This window comes from Xyrauchen texanus, chromosome 26 (genome assembly GCF_025860055.1).
Source record: "Xyrauchen texanus isolate HMW12.3.18 chromosome 26, RBS_HiC_50CHRs, whole genome shotgun sequence".
NCBI classification, from domain to species: Eukaryota; Metazoa; Chordata; class Actinopteri; order Cypriniformes; family Catostomidae; genus Xyrauchen; species Xyrauchen texanus.
The window spans coordinates 33,166,140-33,190,041 of NC_068301.1; the positions used below are offsets into that span (position 1 = coordinate 33,166,140).

The window sequence follows — 23,902 nt, forward strand, 5'->3', positions numbered from 1 at the left end:
TATATATATATATATATATATATATATATATATATATATATATATATATTCTTTCTGTTGAACACATATCACAAAAATACAGTACTCTACAAAAGTGCACATATTGGTCCAAATCTGCATATTTATCAGCTAAATAATTTAACAATTATTATCACTAGGATCAGAATGAATAGGCTTTCTGCCAAACAGGGTATTGAAGCAGTTAATACAAGATAAAAGTTGGGGTGGCTAAAAAGCTCAAATTTAAGTTATTTTATTTCCATGAAAAAATAAGAGTACCAATGTAACGTTCTATGATACATTATGCACATCCTGACCAAAAAAATAGTAAAACTGAAGTGTGTAATTACTTTGTCAAAATACCTCCTCGTAGCCTGGTTTAATATTGAGACAACTTTATATAAGCCATTTGAAGTGTTAATTTCCCCAAAAAGTGTAAACACTTTTGTGCTATCAAAACTCTTTTACAGTTTGTTTGAGCAATTAGCAACTTTGGCTTAATCAATAGCATGAGTTTGAGGCGGGACTGTCTGTTTGTTCCACCAATGGCAGATGGGGTGAGTGTTTGGGGAAACCTGTACGAAAATTATTTTTGTAATTCCATTTTGTTACATTAGTGGCACAGAATGTACAGACTTCATCTTTAAGAATAAGTTGATTGGCTTTAAAACACATATTCAATGGCAACAGAAATTATGTTAGTTATACATTTGCCAACAGTACGCTTCTTTACCTTCTGCTTTGTTTCCAACTTTTTTTGGCCAGCCTCCCTGATCTCTGTGCTATGGTCATAACAGCCAACGAAAAGTTGTACAGTTCTTTGAGATCATTGTTGAGATAGGCTGATTACAAACATATCATGGAAGTGTTTAAACTGAGTAAACTAGAAAATACCATCTTAAAGAATAAGTACATCTACAAATAAATAAAGCAGCTATCACATAAAAATAAGGAAAAAATAGGACTTTACTTTGTGTAACATTAAAATTTGTTATTATTATTATTATTATTATTTCTTTTTAGTCCTGAGCTAGTGCACACTAATTTTAATTTGGTAGGTGACTAAAATTTGTGCCACAACACCACCAACGCCAGAATGATCTTATTTACGAGTTCAGCGACCACGAACAGCATCACAAAGTCATAATAATCAGTGGAATACCTAAAGAATCGTGGCAAAAGCAGAATGGTCCTGGTAATAATTCAGTTACTTGCAGATTTTGACTGTACAATTTAGTGTGTTAATGAAGAATAGCAAGAGACTTGTGCAACAAAACTACATTTCCCCTCATTATATGTGGCGGCACAAGAATGATAAAATAGATAGATAAAGCATAATTTACACACACAATGCATGGCTTTGCTTTTTGTTTTGTTGCACTGGTGCTAAAAAAGACTCTTGTCTTTGTCAGTATGTGAAAAAGAGAGAAATAAATATGAAATAGCAAAACAGGTTCATTCTTTCTGACTAAAATCCCTTGAATGCACATCACATCGTATTTACAACTTCTAACCTTGTAAGGACTAAATTTCCAGGAGGACCTGAATGCAGCATTAGCCTACGTTTAGAGTTTGAATTCCTCCAGAGTTTTAAAATCTCAGGAAAAGCTTTTGTCTGAGTTTTAGGTTCATTAAGCAATCACTACAAAAACAAAATGTAAAACTTTTAGCTGGATGTGGATGATAGCCATATTTCAACCTTGTCATCTGGGGTAAATATTAGCATGTTAGCTAACATGCTTAAGTAAAACCGTTCATGGTGTCCTCTTTCTATCAGACTATTCCCATTCATCAGATTCCATCTAAACATTTTCATACAACCCTCCATTTTCATACAACCCACTATTATTTTTAGAAAATAACACTATTATTTTCTAAAAATAATAGTGTTTAAATTTATCTAGCATTTGGCTAATTGGATGTAGCCCACTGTATATTCTGACTATGCCGGTGGTAAAAGGGCTCTGAGGATACTGTGGTATGACTCTCATACAGGTGTAATTCTCGTAGTATCTTATCAGAGCCGAAAAGCACATTACACATTAACATGGTTATTTTGTATTTTTTGTAGGATCAATCATAGTCTTTTATTTGTTTTTTTGCTATTGGTTCATCAGAGTACTAGGTATTTTCTTCTAATTTTTTTTAGTAGGGCCTGTGGTCCTTTGAAATGTTGACACACATACTCACCCACACACACACGCCTGTCTCATAGGGAAGGGGAGATGGTTAAATGGGCTTCTTTTACTATAGGGGGTGAAAGGAAAGAAGTGGTACACTTTGCTTTCCCTGTGTGTTAGCCAGATGCTAGTACTCTGAAAGGTTATGCCACTTGGCAATCTGCCGCCGAGGGTTGTCACAAACTTCCCTCCAGTGAGTCACCCCTGATGGAATGGGGCTTTGACCACCCAGAACCAGGCGGCCCACCACCTCATTCTTTGTGGTGCTATCAAAATCAATGACCAGAAACTCCACGGAGATGTCCGGCATTAGCTCAGCAGGAACATCGTAGATAAATGATTCATTGAAAACAGGGTTGAGTGTGCATTTCTTCACATGTGTCTTCTTTTTGGCTATGCGCTTGCGGCCGTAGAATACGTTCACTTTAACATACGGGTCTATAAGTGGATAAGAGAAATAAAGACATTTACTTTGCATGGTAAGACATTGACATTTTTGTATGTGAGGTTTGGTGCCAGTATTAAGCTGACAGAAAATGTGAGATAAGAGTCTGACATGGGTGTTTCTGTGTATTTGTGCATGTACTGTGTACTTACTGCCTGAGAGGCCAGTGATGTCCATGGTTGGCAGGTGTTTGGCCTTAAGCACCACCACATTAAGCCTATGAGTAACAGGCTGGTAGGACAGAGAGATCAGCAACTCCCCACGAAATTCACACTAAAAAGAAACAAAAGCGAGATTAAACACAAGAATTTGGGCACACGTTTATAAGCATATATATACACACTCACACAAATACACAACCACAAACAGTTTACATGGTGCTGATTAAATCTGTTGTCTGAACTGTTTGATAATAAGGGTACTAATACTCCAAAGTAAATGGTAACAAGCACTACCCTTGACAAGTCCTCAACACTGTCAAAGTTGTACCTGTTGTACCTTTAGGGGTACAACAGCTTGTCACTGGAACAGTATCCTTAAAGGTACATCCACTGCACCCTCTAAATCAGAACATATTTGTACTATATCTGTCCCCAGTACCACTGATCCCTATAAGCAGACTACGCAGTCTGCGTAGGGCACCAACTCCCTAGGGGGCACCATCTTACCCTAGGAGGGCACCAGAAAGTCCACTGGCTGCCATTACTCACACGTTTTTTTTTTTATTCAAGGACCCGAAAGCAGTTGATCATATCACGCGAACATTGTAATTTATGATGACACCAGTAATGTAATCTAGGGCATATGCAGGCATACGCTATATGTCCGCCTAACTTTCAAAGTATGTCCACCTAAAATGAGTGATGATATGTATGGCCGCCAGAACAGCGAGGAAGATTTTGACCCATACCTTAAGCTTAGGTAATGCCGCAGCACCATTGAGTGAGTTGCGATTATTATTATTTATTTTTTAATAAGTGTACAGCGATTCTAACTGCACACGGAGCAGAGGGAGGTGGGAGCGCTGAAAAGAAGGCACGGGCAGAATTGATAGTTCGATTCAGCTGAGCTGCCAATCAGAATATTCATTTTAGATGCAATTGGATATTTTCTAACCAATCATATTTTTCGTTTCAATAAGGGGTGGGACATTTCTAGCATCTACAGTGCAATGCTGATGCACCAGCAGCACTGGAGTCATTATAATTTTCGCTTTAGATGTACTTCTCAGCTAAATGTGAAAATATTAATGCAATGAGATGTTTCATCTCAAGGGGTTATCCTCAACAATAAAAATTCAAAAATTAAAATTTTAAGGTATGCTATTAAACTTCACTGTCACTGCACCCATCAAATTGTCCCATAATTGCATAAAATGTTTTTCAACATTTTCTTTCTTTTACTACTGTCAGTGGTGCCTTTTTTCCTTGTGATATCAAATCATCTTAATTTATATTTCTTAATAGGAAAGCTATACACAGAAACTAACATTTATGTACATAAGTAAAACAAATAGCCTCAATAAATTCACAGTATTCAGTCACTACTACACCACTGGTTGACACTGATACTATTGTAAAAGAGTGTTAATGGGCATACCACAGACAAGACAAAAGAATGATGATAAGGAAGGAAAGGAGAAAAATCGTAGATGGCACATGAGTGAAGAAGATTATCAAAAAACAGAGTGAATATGCACTTAACAGTATTTGAGTAGATTTGGTTCCTTTTGTAGTCTACAGTAGAAAATGTCTCTACGCGAACGATCGAACAGATGTACTGAATATACATTTTCACTAACTCACTAATAACTCTGCCCACCGGTGTGTTCATGTTGGCTGATCTTATCTGAATGAACACAGCGTAGCTGGGATTTTATGTAGGCCTTAATGTAGGTGAAGCTCCAGGTCTCACCCAACTATGACGTGGACCAAGAGCAGTATGAAGGTGATTTGCAGCCAGCACAAATTTTCCTGAAAGTGTGCACTGGCAAGCTCTTACAAAACACCAAAATGAATTCAAAAACACCTTCGTTTTGGCCAGATTTTGTTTGAAATGACGACACACCCGTTCGTTCTTTGATTTCATATGAAGTATAGTGGGTGTACATTTGAGGGTACTGTCCCAGTGAAAAGCTGTTGTACCCCTAAAAGTAACATTTTGGCCATTTATTCTGACAGTGAAAGGACAACATCAGTCTGCCAGTTGGCTCCTATCTACTCATTTAATAATTAACAACTTCGTCAAAATAAATCAGTCTACCAGCCACAGTGAGAAAAGTGAGTTTTTGGTGGTTCCAGAGAGTTTAAAAGTTAAACCACCCTTGCAACACTCACATCAGAGATTTACTGGGTAAAGCAAGGTTTGTTTTCATATTCGACTTGATAAAGTACATTTGGCAGGTACCCTCTATTACTTAGCCAAGGAAAAAAAATCCTTAAACTCCCCAAGGGGTCATTGGCAGTACAACAGACTCTTTTTCGTCCTGAATGGGCCACTTGCCACATCCCAGAAAATGATGAGCATAATTATGTGACCCCCACTGTCTGCACACCTCTGTAGTATACCAGGATGATGCTGTCAACCAAATGAAGTTCAGGAAGGAACACATGCTACATCTCTGGAAGCAGCAAGAGAAGCAGTAGAGAGGTGGAGAGATCTCAAAACCCCAAAACTATTCATTTAGGGTTGCTTGAAATACAAAAGGTTTCAGATTGGGAAAGAACTCATCAAACTGTGGGAGGTGGTGTGATAATTCCTTTGACCAGAAAATAAAACTCAGGTATGCACTTTTCTTGGTTTGGCAAGGTATTGTAGATGCTTTACTTTTACTGTTATCTTGATATCCTGTTCTTTAACAGACCAAAAAAGGGTTTGTACAAAGACCACTGAGGAGGAAAGAGCAATTGTGCTCACCTTAGAACAGGTCCTGCACACCCTGTACATTAAATTGCCACTTATTCTCCAGATGGACAAGTTGAGGGAAAACTGTGATGCAAGCCATCTGTGCACCTGTCAGGTCCCCCTGGGAAATGGTTATTATATGGTCATGTGGGTTAAGCAAGGAGGAATAATCAAAAAGACTTATCCGTTGTCATCAGAGAAGAAGACAGCTGACTCTTGTAGGACATTTATACTTTATCCTTTGCCTGTGCTTAATGGCCTTACAACCAAACACATTGAGAGCACAGAATTATTCAGCAACAACCACCTAGAAAAGACAATTACCCCAGAAACCCATAACAGACTTGACCCTCACCAGCACCTACCCATCATACACTTCTCACACTAAACTAAATGCCTCTCTTTGGGAACTGAACCACCATAAGTTCACCACATTTTCCTCTGGCTAACTGTTGCTTCTCGGATCAAATTCAAGAGATGGTGGTGGTGGCATAGTGGGCTAAAGCACATAACTGGTTATCAGAAGGTTGTTGGTTCAATCCCCACAGCCACCACCATTGTGTCCTTGAGCAAGGCACATAACTCCAGGTTGCTCCGGGGGGATTGTACCTGTAATAAATGCACTGTAAGTTGCTTTGGATAAATGCATCTGCCAAATGCATAAATGTAAATGTAAAACTCTGACGGTTGTGTATTGCACTGCTTCGGATCAGGATCAACGTGCAACAGGTCTAGAAATGTCAAGACTCAATATGGCAGATGTAGAATTCTTAATGACTGATTCAAGCACCCAAATATTTCACATAATATGGTAATTTAATTTCTACATCTGCAACTATCAGTCTTCAGACTTTGTGAATCAGTAGATGAATACATAGATCAGCACTTTGATTAAGAGCATAACTGATTGATCTAGTTGTAACTTTTGGTAACTTTTAGTTTTTAGAGGTCTTGTATTCTAATTTGCCCAAATCTAACTTTTTATTTTAATAAAACAAGACTGCATCTGTCCGTCAGTGGATGGGAGTTACACTTTAAAAATAAAATACAATAAAATATGTGGGGAGACAAGAGTAGCGGAAACACAGACGCATTTATTGACAGTTCTGTATATGAAAAAAACTGCGAACTCCGAAATTCAGACACCAACAACTACAAATCATCTGCACTAGCAATGGGAACCAAGTGGTGAGGACATGTCTCACCTGTCTCAACCCATAACTGGCAATGATGTATTTAAAAATCATTCAATGAATGCTTGGAAACAACTTAGAAATTCATCTTTTACTTTTTTCTACATATTTGTACATGTGATCATTGATGTTGAGGAACTAAGCTCATGAGAGCCCAAACAATGTACACGAGCTGCAACAGTAGGTAGCCGATTTGCCGACGTTGTGGATTGGCCGCTGCAGCTGCTGTAAACAGTCACGGGATTGATCGCTGCTGTAATCTTTCATGCTATGGGTCTTTAGTCATTTGTGTGTTCCTTGAGGGTTTAGGCAGTTTGACATGAATAAACCCCAACACAATGTAAACATCAACTATTATATACTTACATTTATATTTAATATATTTGGATACTTATGATGGGGTGGCAATGCTATTGTAAGCAGGGGCAGATCTACCAGGGTGGCATTGGGTGGCATTGATCCACCCCTGCTTACAGGTAAAAGAGCCAATCTCCTTTTAGACAGTGCCTGTCAATCAATCAGAGAACATGAATGCGCATTAGCTGGATCATCCTGAGAAATAGCGAGTTTTAGTATGATCTGAGCTAATGAAGCACAATTTATAATACCAAGATGGCCCTCAAGTGGACTGACTTGCCTTGAAAGGGAATTTGGCAACAGCTAAACACTAGTGATACACTCCTTTTCCCAATGATCTACCTTTATGTACTGTTTTACCCTCTACTTCTGCTCAAGTTTTATATTATTCTAATTTGCTTTGTATTGAGGATCTGCTAAAATCGTTGCTAACTTTATGCTGACACTTGTGTTTTTACTCATTTGTTGGTCACTTTGGATAAAAGAATCTGCTAAATAAATAAATATGTGTGTTTATTCTACATTTACTTTGCTTCAAGGGCTATCAACCTTGTATTCTTTTGCTTTTCGTCTCTCTTTCCAGCTCTCTCTTGCTCTCTTTGTTTTTCTCTACACTTTGAGAAGGATTCTAGTCTTACAACTGGTTATCACCATGGCAACTTGCATTAAGAAATATTCTGGAGCTCAGCTTGAACTTAAAACAGCCTACATCTTAGTGTCTAATGAGTAGAAGGGTTTGTGATATTACAGTGTCTGTGTGTGTGGGCGACTGCTCTAACAAATCTTACTGTATATGTCTGTTGATTTGTTCATTTTGAACATACAGTAGAACATAGTTAAATTGCATTTTCTGCGGTGTAGAAAAGACGACACTGTGTCCACACTGCAAGCGAATGATGCAAAAAAACTAGATTACTCCCATTATGAAAGTGTGTTCATCGATTGAAATGGAAGCATCTATTTTTGGTGCTTCATGGAGCTACCTTGCAGTCTAGACATGGATTTTTGAGGCTTCCAGTCCATGTCTGTTCTTTAAAGTTGAAAAAATCAATGGACTTAAAATTGACAGTCTTTCTCTACTGGGAAAATAGACTGTTGGTAGATTTGAACTTTTCACAAACGAATCGCACAAACTCAGATCGCTAACTGATATGTGCCAAACATGATCTAACAATGATCATGTTGATGGCATAATGTTTGTGAAAGGACATGCAAATAAAAATAATGTAATACTTCTAAAATATGTCTTTGCATTGATTTTGAATGCAGGTAGTAACTTATTCAATTTAATAGGCTGTTTGCATATGGAATATTACATGTTATTGGTCCTCATGCAATACAGAATAAATTAGCAGTAAAAATGCATATTGTATGTCTGATGGTAGTTTTTTAATTTACAGTTCTTCAGATGTACTTGGCTCAGCTCTCTTTCCTTTTGCCGACCATCCATTAGTTGGCAAATAAAGTGAATTCATTGCTGATTGATACAAGCTATCAAGTGTGTTTTTACTGTACAGTGATGAAACTTAAGGCTACTGGCTAATGCTTTTAAAACAGTTTTTTTATTTCATTTCAGAGTCAACTCTTTTCCTCTCTATCTTTCTGCCTCCCTCTCTCGTAACCCTTATCTTCTGCAGTTTCCCACCATCCCTTATTCTGCTTTCTCTATCTCACAATTTTGCCTCAGCTAAACCTCATTTTCATTAATGAGGCTACCCTTCTCCCATTCTCATTTCTGTTTTTTCCTTCCTTAGAAAAATTATTTAAGACGTGTAACCTTCCGGGCGTAACAAGCATGGCTCTGCCGCAGTATGTCTCTCACTCTTCATAATCACCCATCTCTTTCCACCACTCTCTCGCTACACTCCATCTGTTTCCTGAGCTCTTCTCCTTCCTTCTCTCCATCTCTCCCATAATCCTCTCTCTCTCCATCAGCCACTCTCAATCCCCCCCCCCTCTCTCTCTCTCTCTCTCTCTCTCTCTCTCTCTCTCTCAGCAGAATCGATTGTCCACCCCGAGTCAACACCCTAATGCTCCTATCTTGCAGAGCAATAGCAAGTAATTCAATTTAAGATCTCTCTTTATAAAAGTAAAGGAGACAGAAAGTTCTCTGATTTTGAACAAGCTTACACATGCATATTTTGTGTACTGATTTTAGAAAGCTGCAAAAGCGGGAACAGAAGCTCAATGCTTATTTGCATTCAAGTGCTGTCGTAGCTGAAAATTTCTAGCCAGAGAGAATGAGATTATGAACATGGCTTATAATGCTTTTGTTCCTGTTTTGATGGAAACTAATACAGCAGTGCATTAGACTATGATTGCTTGTTATGCAACAACTTTTAACAGTGAGCAGCATGTGTCAGAGAGCAGGGCATGTTTGCAATGCCTTGATCACAAATGAACTTCTAAATTTCAGTGTGCGTTCAATAAAGGCTTATTTACACTTGGTGGAATTAACATCCATTTCAGGCGAAATGTGGTCGGTGCTAAATACAGATGTAAACAGGGTCCAAAACATTTTAATACTCACTGTTTCAAAAGTATAATAATAATAATAATACATAAGTCTTATATAGCGCTTTCCAAGGAACTCAAAGACGCTTTACAAATGAAACAATCAATGGTGAGAGTGGTATTATAGATTGTAGGCAAGGTGAAATAGATGGGTTTTGAGCAGTTTTTTGTAGGTGGTCAGAGAGTCCGAGTTTCTGATGTGGATGGGGAGTGAGTTCCAAAGGGTGGGGGCAGCGATGGCGAATGCTCGGTCCCCCAAAGTTCGGTGTATTGATTTGGTGATGGGTTTGAGAAGGCCTAAGTCGGCAGAGCGGAGGCGTCGGGAGGGGCGGTGATGCTTTAAGAGGTCTGTGAGATATGGAGGTGCCAAGTTATTGAGTATAGCCATAAGATGTAAACAATATGCATGTTAACATGATTGTAGTATGATAAAATCACTTATTAATCTTTTCTGTGTAAAATTATAGCCAATATTACAACTTCATTGCCATGACGATGAAATGCCAATGTGACAGGGCGGAGGGCGGGGCCGGGTAAAGAGTATACACACCCGGTCCCTTATCAGGCTAATTAAGCCTCCGAGAGGGATTGTGGACGGTGGTGCGACGAGAGACAGATCGTTTACGGACATGTCCATCATGTGTGTGTGTGTGTGTGTGTGTGTGTGTGTGTGTGTGTGTGTGTGTGTGTGTGTGTGTGTTGTGTGTGTGTGTGTGTGTGTGTGTGTGTGTGTGTGTGTGTGTGTGTGTGTGTGTGTGTGTGTGTTTGTCTTTTGTTTAAGTTAATCATTAAAATATTGTTTATATCACCAGGCCGGTTCTCGCATCCTCCTTTCCATTGAACTGCTTTACAGTCAACAAACCCTAAAACGACTGTAAAAATTAAGATTTAAACAACTTTACTGCTCAAATAATGCACAAGGTTTAACAGAAGAATTAATGTAAGTGCTTTTATAAAATTATAAGCTTCACATTTCTGCCTTTCAACCGTGAAAAAAAATTGCCCTATTTACTTACATTGTAAGTGCCTCATTGGAACCACATTTTTTGGCTTTTTTTAAGAAAAGGAGGGATGATTTGAAATTAATTATGGTGGTAATCAACATTATGCCACAAATGCTGTCCTTTAAAGAAAAAATAACCATCTGGACAATTTGGAAAAGTGCATTAAATATATATATATGCCTGCAAGACTTTACCGAACTTCTTCATTTGCCTGATGTCAACATCAGATTGCTCATTAAAATATCACAGAGCTTTCCAATTGAAATATCACGTTTGCAGTGAAATTCAAATGTTGATATACATTATATTTGTGAGCAACAGTGTGCCACTTTTATTTAACTTCTTTGAACGTCATCAACCAGGAACACGTAGTGACATTGAATCAGACTACACCTACCAGAGATTGAGAGCGAAACAAAGAGACCCAAGAGCAGAGTAACAGTTCAAAGGATTTATTAACAATAAATATTCACTTCAACTGTGCTGGCAAAGACTGAGGATCCCGGCACTGGCTGCAGTAGCGGGAAGAAGTTTGTGGATGCGTGCGCACCGTGGCCATGCAATGGGCAAATCCGTGCATAGTGTGTATGTAGGTGAGTGCGTGCGTTGTCGAAGTCAGGAGCAGATTCATAGGAATGCTTAGTTTAAGCGTAGTGAGGTGCAGAAAACAGCACCCAGCAGACACGCGGGCAGATACAAGGAATCCTCCCTTGAAGACTCCTGAGCACAGAGAACAAGCGTACAGCAAACTGGAAGGCAACCACACTCCTGACACACGGGCAGAGACGAGCAACCAAACAGATCCATGAGACAGGACCAACTAGGTAGAGAGTGTGATGGAAGTTCTTCACATCAAACAACAATCTAGCAAAAATACTGAGAGTGCACGCCTTATGCTGAGTGGCTCAATCAGTGGGAGAGAGATAATAGGAGGAGTTGGGGATGCCAGTGAGAGAGAGAGACACACACGGAGCTGTAGGACTGGAGGAGGATGCGCTGTCGGAGAGCCCTCGCTGCTGACAGGGGATTGCGACGCCAAGGATGTGTGATGCCTTATGAAGGCCTTCTTTTTGTAAGAAAAATTTGCTCTCTCATGACAATTGGATAAGATGTTGCGGACGGTTGTAGCGCATTGTGCTGCGCTTTGCACATTCATGAAAATAGAGCCCAATGGCTGTCAGAATTAATGCGTTAACACATGCGATTCATTTGAAAAGCTTAACGTCTCATTTTTCTTAATCGCGATTAACGCATTTACTGATTATAAGCGCTTTTCATGTGGAGTTCAAAGCGGCGCTGGCGTTGATGCAGTGACGCGAATCATGAATCATGGCTTCAAGATTGCTGTAGAAAAGAAAATAGCCACAGTCTACCAGTCTGATTAATATTGTGGATGATGAGAGTTTAAGAGATTGAATGACCATTGCAATGAATATGCAACCTTTAGGGAGACTATTATTTTCAATAACTTCCCAATTAGACTTTAGGAAATGTTTGATGTTACTTGAATTAGAGCTATTTTAGTGCATTTCTATCTTTATACTGTGGAAGGCTTTGTTTGGAAACTTTTAATAAAGCATTATATTGTTAAATATTGTTTAATTTTCTTTCCTATGATGGAACTAAATGTATTTTGACAGGAATTATTATTATAGAATTATATATAATGTCAAATTTCAGCACTTAATAGAATAATTCTGATTAACTACAAAAAATTATGTGATTAATTGCGATAAAAAAAAGAAAAAAAAATACTCAGTAAGAATTTTTTTTTTTTTTTGCAGTATACAAACAGATGTAACCAACCCCAGGTATAAACAGCACTATATAAAGCTATAAAAAAGTATTTATGACAGAATAAGTATCAGTTCTCGAAACAATAATTTTCCTGCAGCAAAGAACTAATGTTCATAGTTATTTGTATATCAATGATAATGATGTGAGTGTAAGCGCTAGCTCCCAGATGTTTGTACTGATGGATGTCCCTCCTGCAGTCATTGGCTTTTATGGCTAGCATTCTGTGTGCTATAATACAGTCTTAATGGGCCCTGGATCAATAGGCGCTTCTACCACCCATACAGCCCAGCCCAGATGTGGGAGTATGTTTGTAGATCATTATGAAAAAATATTGGGTGAGTGGTTCCTCCTATGTAAGTCTACTGGATTGTTGAGCCTGTTTTATTATACAGCAAGCTAATTTTGTCTGATCACTAAATAGGACACCTCTCCTCAACAAGGCACATGATATGAGGCATAATTTCTGTCTCTAAAGTAGCACAAACAGTGTGGGACGAGATTAATATGAGGGAAATTTGCTACTTATGAAAAGTATGAACAATAAAAATACTGATGCTTGTCTTGAACCACTAACTAGTTACCACAATCAGTTTCCAATAAATGCAGCTGCAAAGGTCTGTCAGACATCTTCAGTTAAAGCTCATTGGATAAGCAGGAATAAATGGACAAGATTGTTCCTAGATGCCACTTATAAAGCATCAAAAATGTAGACAGAATAAAATCAGCCCCAGCTGTATGTTATGAGCTTAAATGAACTGGAATTGATGGCATTGCTGCCACTCATAAACTGCTTGTATCGATCACAGCACGCTTAACTTTGGGCAAAGAGCTAAATCCTTTCCCTTTTTAATCTTGTTTCCAATATCAGGTTTATCAGATTCTGGAGATGTCCTCAGATGCACTCAGTCAGCTGCTAACTATAAAACATCTTGATGGATCCATGCAAGCAGCAATTTAATGAAAATCATCTATTTATTGCTGTGCATGATCCAATGGCAGCCAAGAAATATGACACTATTTAACAGTATCAGGTGCACCCCACACTGCTACATATCCATATTCCAGCATGAAAAAATATTGCATTCTATACTGCTGTACAAAACTTCTCAGTTACTGTCATAACCTCCGTTCCCTGAGGGAGGGAACGAGACGTTGTGTCGATGTAGTGACATAGGGGTCACTATTGGGAGACCCAAACACCTCAGATCTTTGAGAAAAGGCCAATGAGAATTGGGTGAAATTTGCATGCCACTCCCCCGGACATATGGTATAAAAGGAGCTGGAATCCATCCACTCATTCAGGTTTTGTGCTGAGGAGCCGAAAGGTCCCGGACATTTCAGCGGGTAGTACAGCGTTGTGGCATGTGGGACACAATGTCTTGTTCCCTCCATTTGGGAATGGAGGTTACGACAGTAACCGAGATGTTCCCTTTCTGTCACTCACTTGACGTTGTGTCGATGTAGTGACACTAGGGGTGACCTGTGTTATGTGAACTGGCGATGCAGGTGCAAGCAGGCTACTGCTTGCGTAAAAGTAGATCAATGGCCCAAAAAACTTTGTATAGTTGCCCACATCCATGGGGGGAAGAGACGTATCTAGTATGGGAGCAGGCCGCGCCAGCCGCTGCCTTTTCTCTCTATGTTTTCCCGTCACAGAGTATTAAGTTATTCAGCTGGGGCCATTTGACGCTCATTATATGCACCGGGGAATGTGTTATTTTCCTTTCCTATTCTTTCAGGGGGAAAAGACCCAGCGGAGACCACATCCTGCCATGAAGGGGAGGTTAACATGTGGCAAATACATCACATTGGCTCACAGCCGCACAAGTAAGAGGCGCAGTGGTAGGTCCTGCCTCAAAGGGGAGGAGTTCTACAAACACAGTGACCGGGGCAGAGAGGCCTCTGTCCAAGGGAGATGCGGGTCTACCAATAGGAAGACTATACTGTTGGAGATACATCACAGGGGGTTACCGAGGTAACCGGCACCTGTGAAGCAGCTATCCCAGTACAGGGCATGTTAACAAGCGTAAAGAGTCTGACAGTGAGCTCCGAGCCAGAGGGCTAGGATGGAAAGGCATCCAGGGTTCACATTTTGTGAACTTGCATGGAAGAAAGAGCGCACGTCTTTGCCTCATAGAGGGGAAAGGCACTATTTGCAAGCTGTACACCCGGCCAGCTGTTCTGCATTACCAAACTTACCTGTTCGTACCTGACAAAACATGGGGCGAGACCGGCTCAACCCAGAGATTGTAAAATTGGGTGTATGGTATTTGGTGTTGCTCAGCCCGCTGCTCTGCAGATGTCTGCTAACGAGGTGACATTGGCCTTGTAGAGTGTGCTCATATTCCCAAAGGGGCGGGCACAGATCCAGTGGGCAAGCCTCTGTTTGGAGACAGCATTCCCTTTCCGCTGTCCACCAAAGCAGACAAAGAGCTGCTCAGAGCGTCTAAAGCTCTGCGTGTTATCCAAGTAGATGCGCAAAGCACGCACCGGACACAGCAACGATAAGGCTGGGTCTGCCTCCTACCAGGCAGTGCTCCCAGGATCATGTGAGAGTCCTCCGGACCGACCTCCTGGCACATTTCACTGACAGAGAACGCTTGCAGGTCCCCCGACCCTCTTGATGGAAGTGAGCACAGTCAGGAGGGCGGTCTTCAACGAGATGGCTTTCAACCTGATTGACTCTAGGGGAGTCAGTCAGGTTGAACAGAGCTCTCCGAAGGCCCAGAAGGACAATGGAGAGGTCCCATGAGGGAAAGAGGTGTGGGTTAGTAGGGTTCAGCCTCCTGGCGCCCCTCAGGAACCTGATGATCAAGTCGTGCTTCCCAAGAGACTTACCTTCCACTGCGTCGTGTTGTGCCACTATAGCAGCTACATACACCATCAAGGTGGAGGGTGACAGCCACCCCTCAAACTTCTCCTGCAGGAAGGAAAGCACTGACCCGACTGCGCATCTCTGGGGGTCTTCGCTTTGGGAAGAACACCAATTCACAAACACATGCCACTTCAGGGCATACAGCTGCCTTGTGGAGGAGCACTGGCCTGAGTGATCATGTTTAATGTCGCGGGTGGTAGACCCCTTAATTCTTCCGCATCCCGTCCAGGAACCAGATATGGAGGTTCCAGAGGTCTGGGCACAGGTGCCAGAGGAGAGGAGGTCCTCCCTCAGGGGAATTTGCCAGGGAGGTGCTGTCGCGAGGAGCATGAAGTCCGAGAACCCAGTATGGGTGGGCCAGTACGGCACCACAAGGGTGATTGTTCCTCCCTGATCTTGCACAGGGTCTGTGCAAGTAGGCTCACTGGGGAACACGTATTTGCGCAGCCCCCGGGGCCAGCTGTGTGCCAGCGCATCGGTCCCGAGGGTTGCTCCCGTCAGGGAATATCAGAGAGGGGAGTGGGAGGATTCCCGGGAAGCAAACAGGTCTACCTCTGCTTTGCCAAAATGACTCCAAATCAGCTGGCCCACCTGGGGGTGGAGTCTCCACTCTCACCAGAGAGAACCTGCAGTGACAGCGCATCCGCTGTGGCATTGAGGCTGCCCAGGATGTGAGTGGCCCACAGTGACCTCAGTCACTGCTGACTCCAGAGAAGGAGATGGCCACCTTGAAAGTTTATATACACTACTGTCGCTGTGTTGTCGGTTCGGACCAACACGTGATTGCCCTGGATCAATGGCAATAGCCTCCGCAGGGTGAGCTGTACTGCCAGCAACTCGAGGGAGTTTAAGTCTGAGTCTCGAGTCTGAAGCCAGCGCTGAAGTGGTCTCATATGCATCAACCCGAGCGGCATGACTGCGCCGAGGATGCCATATGCCCCAGGAGCCTCTGAAAGTGTTTCAGTGGGGCCGCTGTCCTCTGCCTGAATTACTTCCGGCAGTTCAGCACTGACTATCATCAAGATCGAGTCTAACTCCATGCCGAGAAAAGAGATGCTCTGAACCGAGGAGGTTAACCCGACATGTGAAAGTACGCATCCTTCAGGTCTACCGCTGCAAACCAATCTTGATGCTGTACGCACACCAAAATGCACCTGCTGCATCAGCATCTTGAACAGAAGATTGTACAAGAACTCGCAGGTCCAGGATTGGCCACAACCCACCAACTTACTTCGGCACGATGATGTAAGGACTGTAGAACCCTTGCTTCATCTCGGCTGGAGGGGCAGGCTCTATCGAGCCCTTCTGCAGAAGGACCGCGATATCCACATGCAGGATGGCGACGTTCTCACCGTTCACCACCGTGAAGGGTATGCCGTGGAACCAGGGCGGTCGCCTGGCGAACTGAATCGCATAGCCGAGTTGGATGTTCCTGGCCAACCAACACAATGGGTTGGAAAGCGCTAGCCACACATCCAAGCTCCGGGCGAGGGGCACTAAAGGTACAATCGCATCTGATGTTCCTGGGGGTGCGACCTTGTGGCGGGGGAAGCAGGAAGCCCCATGTCGAGGAGTGTCGCTTCAACTGAGGTGGCTGCACTGAGGGAACCCTCGAAGCACTTACCTTGCTCTGTGTACCCAGTGTAGGGCAGGTCGGCGACTGAGGAGGAGGGCCTTTTGGGCCGTCGGCAGGGGAAGGGCAGGGGAAGCCCTCGGCGAGCAGAAGGGGTACACAATCTTGTACCATGCCAGTCTGTTTCTTCACCGCTGAGAACTGCTTGGCGAAGTCCTCGACGATGTCGCTGAAAAGGCCAACCTGGGAGATGGCCGCGTTCAAGAAACATGCCTTGTCAGCGTCCCTCATCTCAATCAGATTCAGCCATAGGTGGCGTTTCTGGACCACAAGAGTGGACATCATCTGCCCGAGTGCCTGCATCATGACCTTCATCACCCAGAGTGAGAGGGCGGTCGTCCTGCAACACATCGGGGTCAAAAATACCCTCTTGCAGTTCTTTCAGTGCCTTGGCCTGGTGGTCTTGAAGGATATCCATGGCATGCACAGGTTGCTTGACCAGCGGCACTGTAGGCTTTGGCTGCCAGAGATGACGTTGGGCACACCCAAAGGTGCTAGACCTATCGAGTCCTCGGCATCTGACATCAACAAGGCTCTCCGATGCAGTGATCGAAATCTCCCAAAGAGACATTAGGCTAGCACTGAGGCATCTTTAAAAAGACGTTCAAGTTAATGTGTTTGCTCTAATAGAGTAAAATATACTCTTTGCTAAGAATATTTATAAGCCGCTGGAATGTGCCGTATATCCAACAGCAACGCTACTCATTGAGAGGTGAATGGACCGGCAGTGGAATTCAGCTTGCTGACACACAACCGTTCGGCTACGAAGAAACAAATCTTTTATATCCATATGTCTGGGGGAGTGGCATACAAATTCCACTCACCAATTCTCATTGGCCTTTTCTCAAATATATGAAGTGTTTGGGGCTCCCAAGAGCAACCCCTAGTGTCACTACATCGACACAACATTGAGTGAATGACAGAAGAGGAAGTGTGGTTTTATAAAGATTAGAATTAATCCAAACTTCTTCCATAATCCAGTAGATTTCCACTTCAATCGCTCTTTGAGAAATTAAATCTTTTCTTTTTTTAATCTAAATTCAAAAGACAATCCTTCAATCCTTTCTCTGCAGTTAAATTAAATGAGCGTTGAACATGTTTTAATGCGCAAATGTTTGTTTACAATAGGAGTTAGAGAACTACATATTGAATATATGTTATAATATGCAGTTTGGGTTTTGCAGAGAAGATAACAAAAAAAGGTTCCATTTTTTAACATTAGTGCATGCATTAGGTATCATACTAACAATAAACAATACTTTTACAGCATTTATTCATATTTGTAAATGATTTTGTAAAGTGTTACCAAATAAAAAACTAAATTCGAGGTTACTGTGATGCCCTCAATGAAAGTCAATGAGGCAAATTTTTGGAAACTTTAAATACAGAATTGTGAAGCTTATAATTTTATAAAAGCACTTACATTCATTCTTCTGTTAAACTCATGTATTATTTGAACTGTAAAGATGTTTAAATAAAACATTTTACAGTCATGTTAGGGTATTAAATCATGATAGCAACGAAGTTGTAAAATTGGCCAGCTTTACACAGAAAAGGTTTTTAAGTTATTTTATTTACCAAAAAGCATGTTAACATGCATATTGTTTACGTCTTGTGGCTATACTTTTGAAACAGTGAGATTTTAACGTTTACAGACTGGCCCCTCATTCACTTCCATTGTAACACCCTGCCAACACCAGATACAAGTGGCGTGGTGCGATGCGACAAAAGCAAATCGCTCCCATTATAATCAACGATGCGCATCACCATGCCAAGAGTAAATGGTGATTTTGCTCTGCATGCACTGTCACTACTCCTGCCAACAAGACAAATTAATGGTTTAGAACATCCGTTTTGACATGCCCAGTTGAGGCAGCCTCAAGCCGTTGCAGTGCGATGCAACGCTACATTGCTTATGTCTGGTGTAGACAGGGTGTAAGTGCCTCACTGTTTTTTTTACATATAAATAAACGAGGGACAAGTCGAAATTATTTATTGTGGTCATCAACATTATGCCACAAATGCTGTTGAGTGAACTTGTACTGAACTTGTATGTTCCTAATGAAAGTGTTACAGAGAAAACTTTTTTATACTGCACCCCCTGGGCTGGAAACCCCTGTTCTGATCATTAGACATGATGTTATGGTGCTTTGGAAATGTGTAAAGTCATTTACTGACTGGTCAGGGAAGCAGCAAGGCTTTTGTTTTGGACACAGTCAAGCACTTGAGGTTTCTTACCTGTGTGTGCCTCTTGCTGATCTGCTGAGTGATGTTCGCTCTGCCCGTGCTGGGGTCCACATCCGCCAACGATACTACCGCCTCCCCGATGACATCATCCCGTGCAAACCGATCAAAGCTGAGCACAAGGAAGTGCAGCGTGAGCTCGGGCAGCGAGCTGTATGGAATGCCATAGAAGGTGAACGTCTCGTCGAAAACAGGCACCAGGGTCTTCCTTAATACACGTGTCTTCACCCGGTGCTTCTTCTCTGGAAGGATGGTCATCTTAATGTAGGGGTCAGAGCTGCCTGCCTGTTCGTCCACGGCGGGAAGCCCCTGTGCTCCTACAATAGTGACAACAAGTGCTTTCTTGGGGAAGTTGTAGTCGATAGCCAGACTGAGCGTGCCCAGAGAGGGCGAGTTTAGACTGTAGGGCGTCGCTGTTTTACTGGGCGCTTCGCTGCTGCTTGCCGAACTGCTCTCCAGACAGCAGTAGTCTGCCCGAATGGGTAGTGCCCTCTCAAGTCTGGGAGGTGCTACAGGAGGTATCAGGTGGTTCATCTGTAGGTGCGGGATACCGTTCAGCAGTCCACCTTCGGAATCTGGATCTACAAGGACAACGTCACTGTTTCTTGTCCCACGACCCCATTCTCTCATGAAGGACCCTGATCCTGAGTGACGGCCAACCCGTACAATCTTCTTGCTGTTGTTGAGGGTCTCAGGGTAGATGCTGATGCCTTTAAGCATATGGATGAACTTGTAGGGGGGGTCAACAGGTGGGTCATAGGGGCCACTGGTAAGCTTGTAGTTGCCTGTCATTTGCCGGTAGCGTCGCTGGCAGCACGTCCACAGGAAAACAGCCACTGTCACAGAGACGACCAAGACCCCTGCGCCAAGAAAACCTGCAAGGACTGGGGAAACCTCTGAAATAGGAAGAACAAAAAGCAGAAATGAGAATTAGAACATACCATACTCATAATTCAAAACATTCAATGAAGCAATTAAAACAGTGGCATACCCACGGGTGTCCATGTGTGTGCAAATACCACCCAAAATGTTAGCTTACACCATAGGTGTCATTTTGGGTGGGACAGGTGGGACATATTCCTACCACTTTATGCCTTGGCCAATTTTGTCCCTAGCACTTTTTGAAATAGCTTTCATCAGGTAAGTGTCTAATGCAGAAGAAACATTGCCAGTTCTTGAGCAGGAGTTTCAATTTTGTTGATGTGTGTTATGTAATGGATAATCCATGGCTAGTTGTGCATTAAATTATTTAAATGCGGGACATAGAGGCGAATTACCACCTGACACAAAGTGCATTTTAAAGGTTTAATGCACACCTAGCCGTGTATTATCCCCCTTATACCATAGTCACTTACCAGCATGGATTATTTACAGCTGTCATTGATTTTTACAGTGTAAATTTTGAATGGAAGAATAACAATAATGGTTAACTTTACCTACAGGTTGTAAGATCTAGAGTTCTGCCCATTCTAAATCAGACACAGAGATAAAGTAATTTATTTGAATAATTTAAATAAAAAGCTTCACGAATTTTTTTTTAAATGGATATGAGATTTTTGGAGACCAAACTCTCTTTAAAAACTGTGAATTTAAATACTCAATCCAGAAATAATAATAGCTACATAATGTAGAAGGGTTGGTATTCTCAGAACATGTAATAGTTCATTCCTATTCTTTGTCATTTTCACATTAATGAGGAAAAACCGGTGTTGCTGTCGTGACATTTACTGTACATGATGAGGGGAAAATAATCCAAAATGTTCTAAACCTGCAGACTTTGACCTCTGAGATAATGGTATCCATTAAGGCTGCACAATTGACTGAATTAAGAATTAAATCATGATGTGGTCTTGCACAATTACAAAACCACAAGAGGCTGCATGTTATAAAACAGCCCCCATTCAGCGCTTCAGTCAGCAATGTGTGATCGTGGGGTGCCCTCTAGCTGCAATAGGTGCACATTTTGAGCAGGGCAGCTATTTTAAATAATTTTTATCATATTAAAATGTAAATAATCTTGCCTCGTTTTACCGGACAGCGAAAGATTTGATGGGTCCCAGTTACCTTCTCTCCCCCTCCATGCAAAACAGCTAAATGACAAACCATACTTTCCTTACAAGCACTTTAGGTGAGTAATATGAGGCTGATGAAAATTTGTAATTCACAGTTGATTTACAGATGCACAGCATGAATTGATGTTATTTGTTATGTGTCAGTTAATCTCTGAGACTATATTCACACCCGGAGATAGTTTTAAAAGAGGCATAAAACTCTCTCAATGTGTCATTACGAAGGACAGCAGAGCAGGCACATTAATATTGAACAGTGGTTAAAACTGACTGGAATTACCTGCATTAAATGTTTTTTACGCACTCATTCCAGCCAATCAGAATCGAGTATTTGAACAGACCATGGCATAACAATATTAATAAATGCTGTGAAATTATATTGTTCATTATTCTGCTCACATTGACTGATCCAATCAAAATGGAGATTTTGTTATAGAATACTTGAGATGTTATAAGATGCCAAAACTGATTAAAATGACAGAAAATGGTTAAACCTATTCTAAAGTTATTATTTATAATAACTAATCTTAATTTGTTACTCAAAAAAGCATCTTGCTGTTCCAAAAGTATTTGCCTTAGTTGACAAATTTTGCCTTGTAACTATTGTCCCTACATCTACACAATATCACTAGGGGGCCTTTTACCCCAAGTCTGGGATAAAAGGCTCCCTCGCAACCTTTTAAAAAAAAAAAAAACAAAAGTAAATTTATTGTTATTCCCTAATGTGAAACTTTAGCCCTGTTGTGCCCTATGTTTATTTAAAATATATCTCTATCTCTGTGCTCATTGGATAATCAGTCTAACAATTATTCTTTCTATTATTCAGAATTCATTATTATTTGTGCCTTATGTAATAAAGTATATGGCTTCGGGCAAATCACTACTAGCAACCACTATGAAACAACTCAGAACACATTAGTAACTGCATAAAAATGCACTAAAACACCTGAAAACAACAATGCCTGGTAACCACCCACAACACCCGATCACTGAGTTTTGTATGGGAAAATACCAGTTACATTATCCTCTGAGAATCTAGTTTTAAAATGCAGATCATAAAAGCATAATTTCTGCTGCAGGACTGTAATTTTATCAGCTGTAATGTGTTCAAATCATGTCTTCATAACTTAATTTAAGCTCATTATTGGGTAGTGAGAGGATTCTGACCCACTTTTGTATCGTGTTGTGTATGGATGATGTTTCCAGAGAAGTACATCTGGTCTCTAACTGAGTTTAAGCAGAACAGTACAACAAACATGGCCACAAGTGGCCTCAGACTGAGGTAAGAGACTGACCCATTTAGATGTGGAACAAAGAGGAACAAGGCAGAAAACAGAGAATATACAGCAGCTGTAGTATGTATTATTGTAATATTATATTATTACAGTTTTTACATTATTATATATTATTATAATATTATAATTGTATTATTATTATGTTTATTATATTAATAATATTATAACATAATATGATTATAAATTACAGTATATTGCAATAAAATCAATACATAAAAACTTTGCATGCAATGCATGGTTAAAACTTTAATGTAACCTTCATTCAAAACAAAAATAAAAATAAGTTGAAATATGTTAGTTTTAAACAAAAAAAGTGCCTATAGCTGAAAAAGCACACAATTACAGAACAAGTGTGAGAGAGCAAAAGCTGGCTCAAATTAAAAAGTAAACTCATTTTCTAGGTATTGCATGATAATTCTTGCTCTTTACGAGGCAGCTGCTTGGATTATTTCCTGTTTAATTCATGACTGTTTATTTCTTGCTTATTTCACAGCCATTTGCTGCCTAATAGGGCTGATGCTGAGCGCAGCAGTTATATTTATGATCATATATTCTTTATTACAGGCCATCAGAGAATCCACCAGTTACATTCACATGGGTGGAGCATTTACTGTTAGACCAACAGGCTGAATCGCAATACACAAACTTTTGCTGCTTCATTAAATGAAAACAGAGGCGACTGAAACTTCCCAAAAAATCTGGTCATTTGTATCGCTGTATCTGGCTCATTACAACAACCCCCCCTGAAACTTTCAAATGTCAGCAAGAGACCATAACAAGCTCAATTGGAGCTGGCAGGTGCTACTTTTGCTGCATGCCACTGGCAGGGTTGGGAAGTAACAGAATACATGTAATGGGATTACTTATTTCAAATACAAAATATAAGTAACTGTATTCAACTACAGTTACAATTTAAATAATTTGTAATTAGAATACAGTTACATTCAAATAGTAATTTGATTACTGAAGAGATTACTTTGCATTGTATTGCCATTTGTTTTATTTAATATTTAGTCTTTTCAGATGGAAAACATTTCTACATATAAATGATGTGATCCAAAGTGCATTTGAACAGCGGTGAAACACTTTCTTATGATGTGTTACATTCATACGAGCAGACAGAGAAGTACGTTTGAAGTAAGTTTGGAGCAGAAGAAATAGAAATAAGCCTTGTGTAAATTGTTAGCTTTACCCTAAGCTAAAATGCTATTTCTAGCCATTTTACATGCACATGTTACCAGACACGATCATATTTTTATATCAAGAAAATTCACGTTGGATCATAATTTCTTTTTTTTTAGTAAGACATTTGATATTAGGGCAAAAATCATATTCTTGAAAATATGTTTTTTATTGTTTTATTGTAAAAATATCTAAAAATCATTAAAAGAA

At 40.8% G+C, this 23,902-nt stretch overlaps 1 protein-coding gene across 1 annotated transcript in view; it reads right to left on the reverse strand.

Annotated features, from left to right (window-relative positions):
- Window positions 1–23,902, reverse strand: part of LOC127620252 (synaptotagmin-11-like) — a 39,987-nt gene that overhangs the window by 565 nt on the left and 15,520 nt on the right. Inside the window, exons 2-4 of the mRNA XM_052093416.1 lie at window positions 19,141–20,042; window positions 2,778–2,898; window positions 1–2,618 (exon numbers count right to left, since the gene is read on the reverse strand). The exon at window positions 1–2,618 is cut by the window's left edge and continues 565 nt beyond it. Of these exons, the coding sequence (XP_051949376.1) occupies window positions 2,308–2,618; window positions 2,778–2,898; window positions 19,141–20,042 (1,334 nt within the window). The 3' untranslated portion in view covers window positions 1–2,307. The remainder of the gene's footprint in view (window positions 2,619–2,777; window positions 2,899–19,140; window positions 20,043–23,902) is intronic.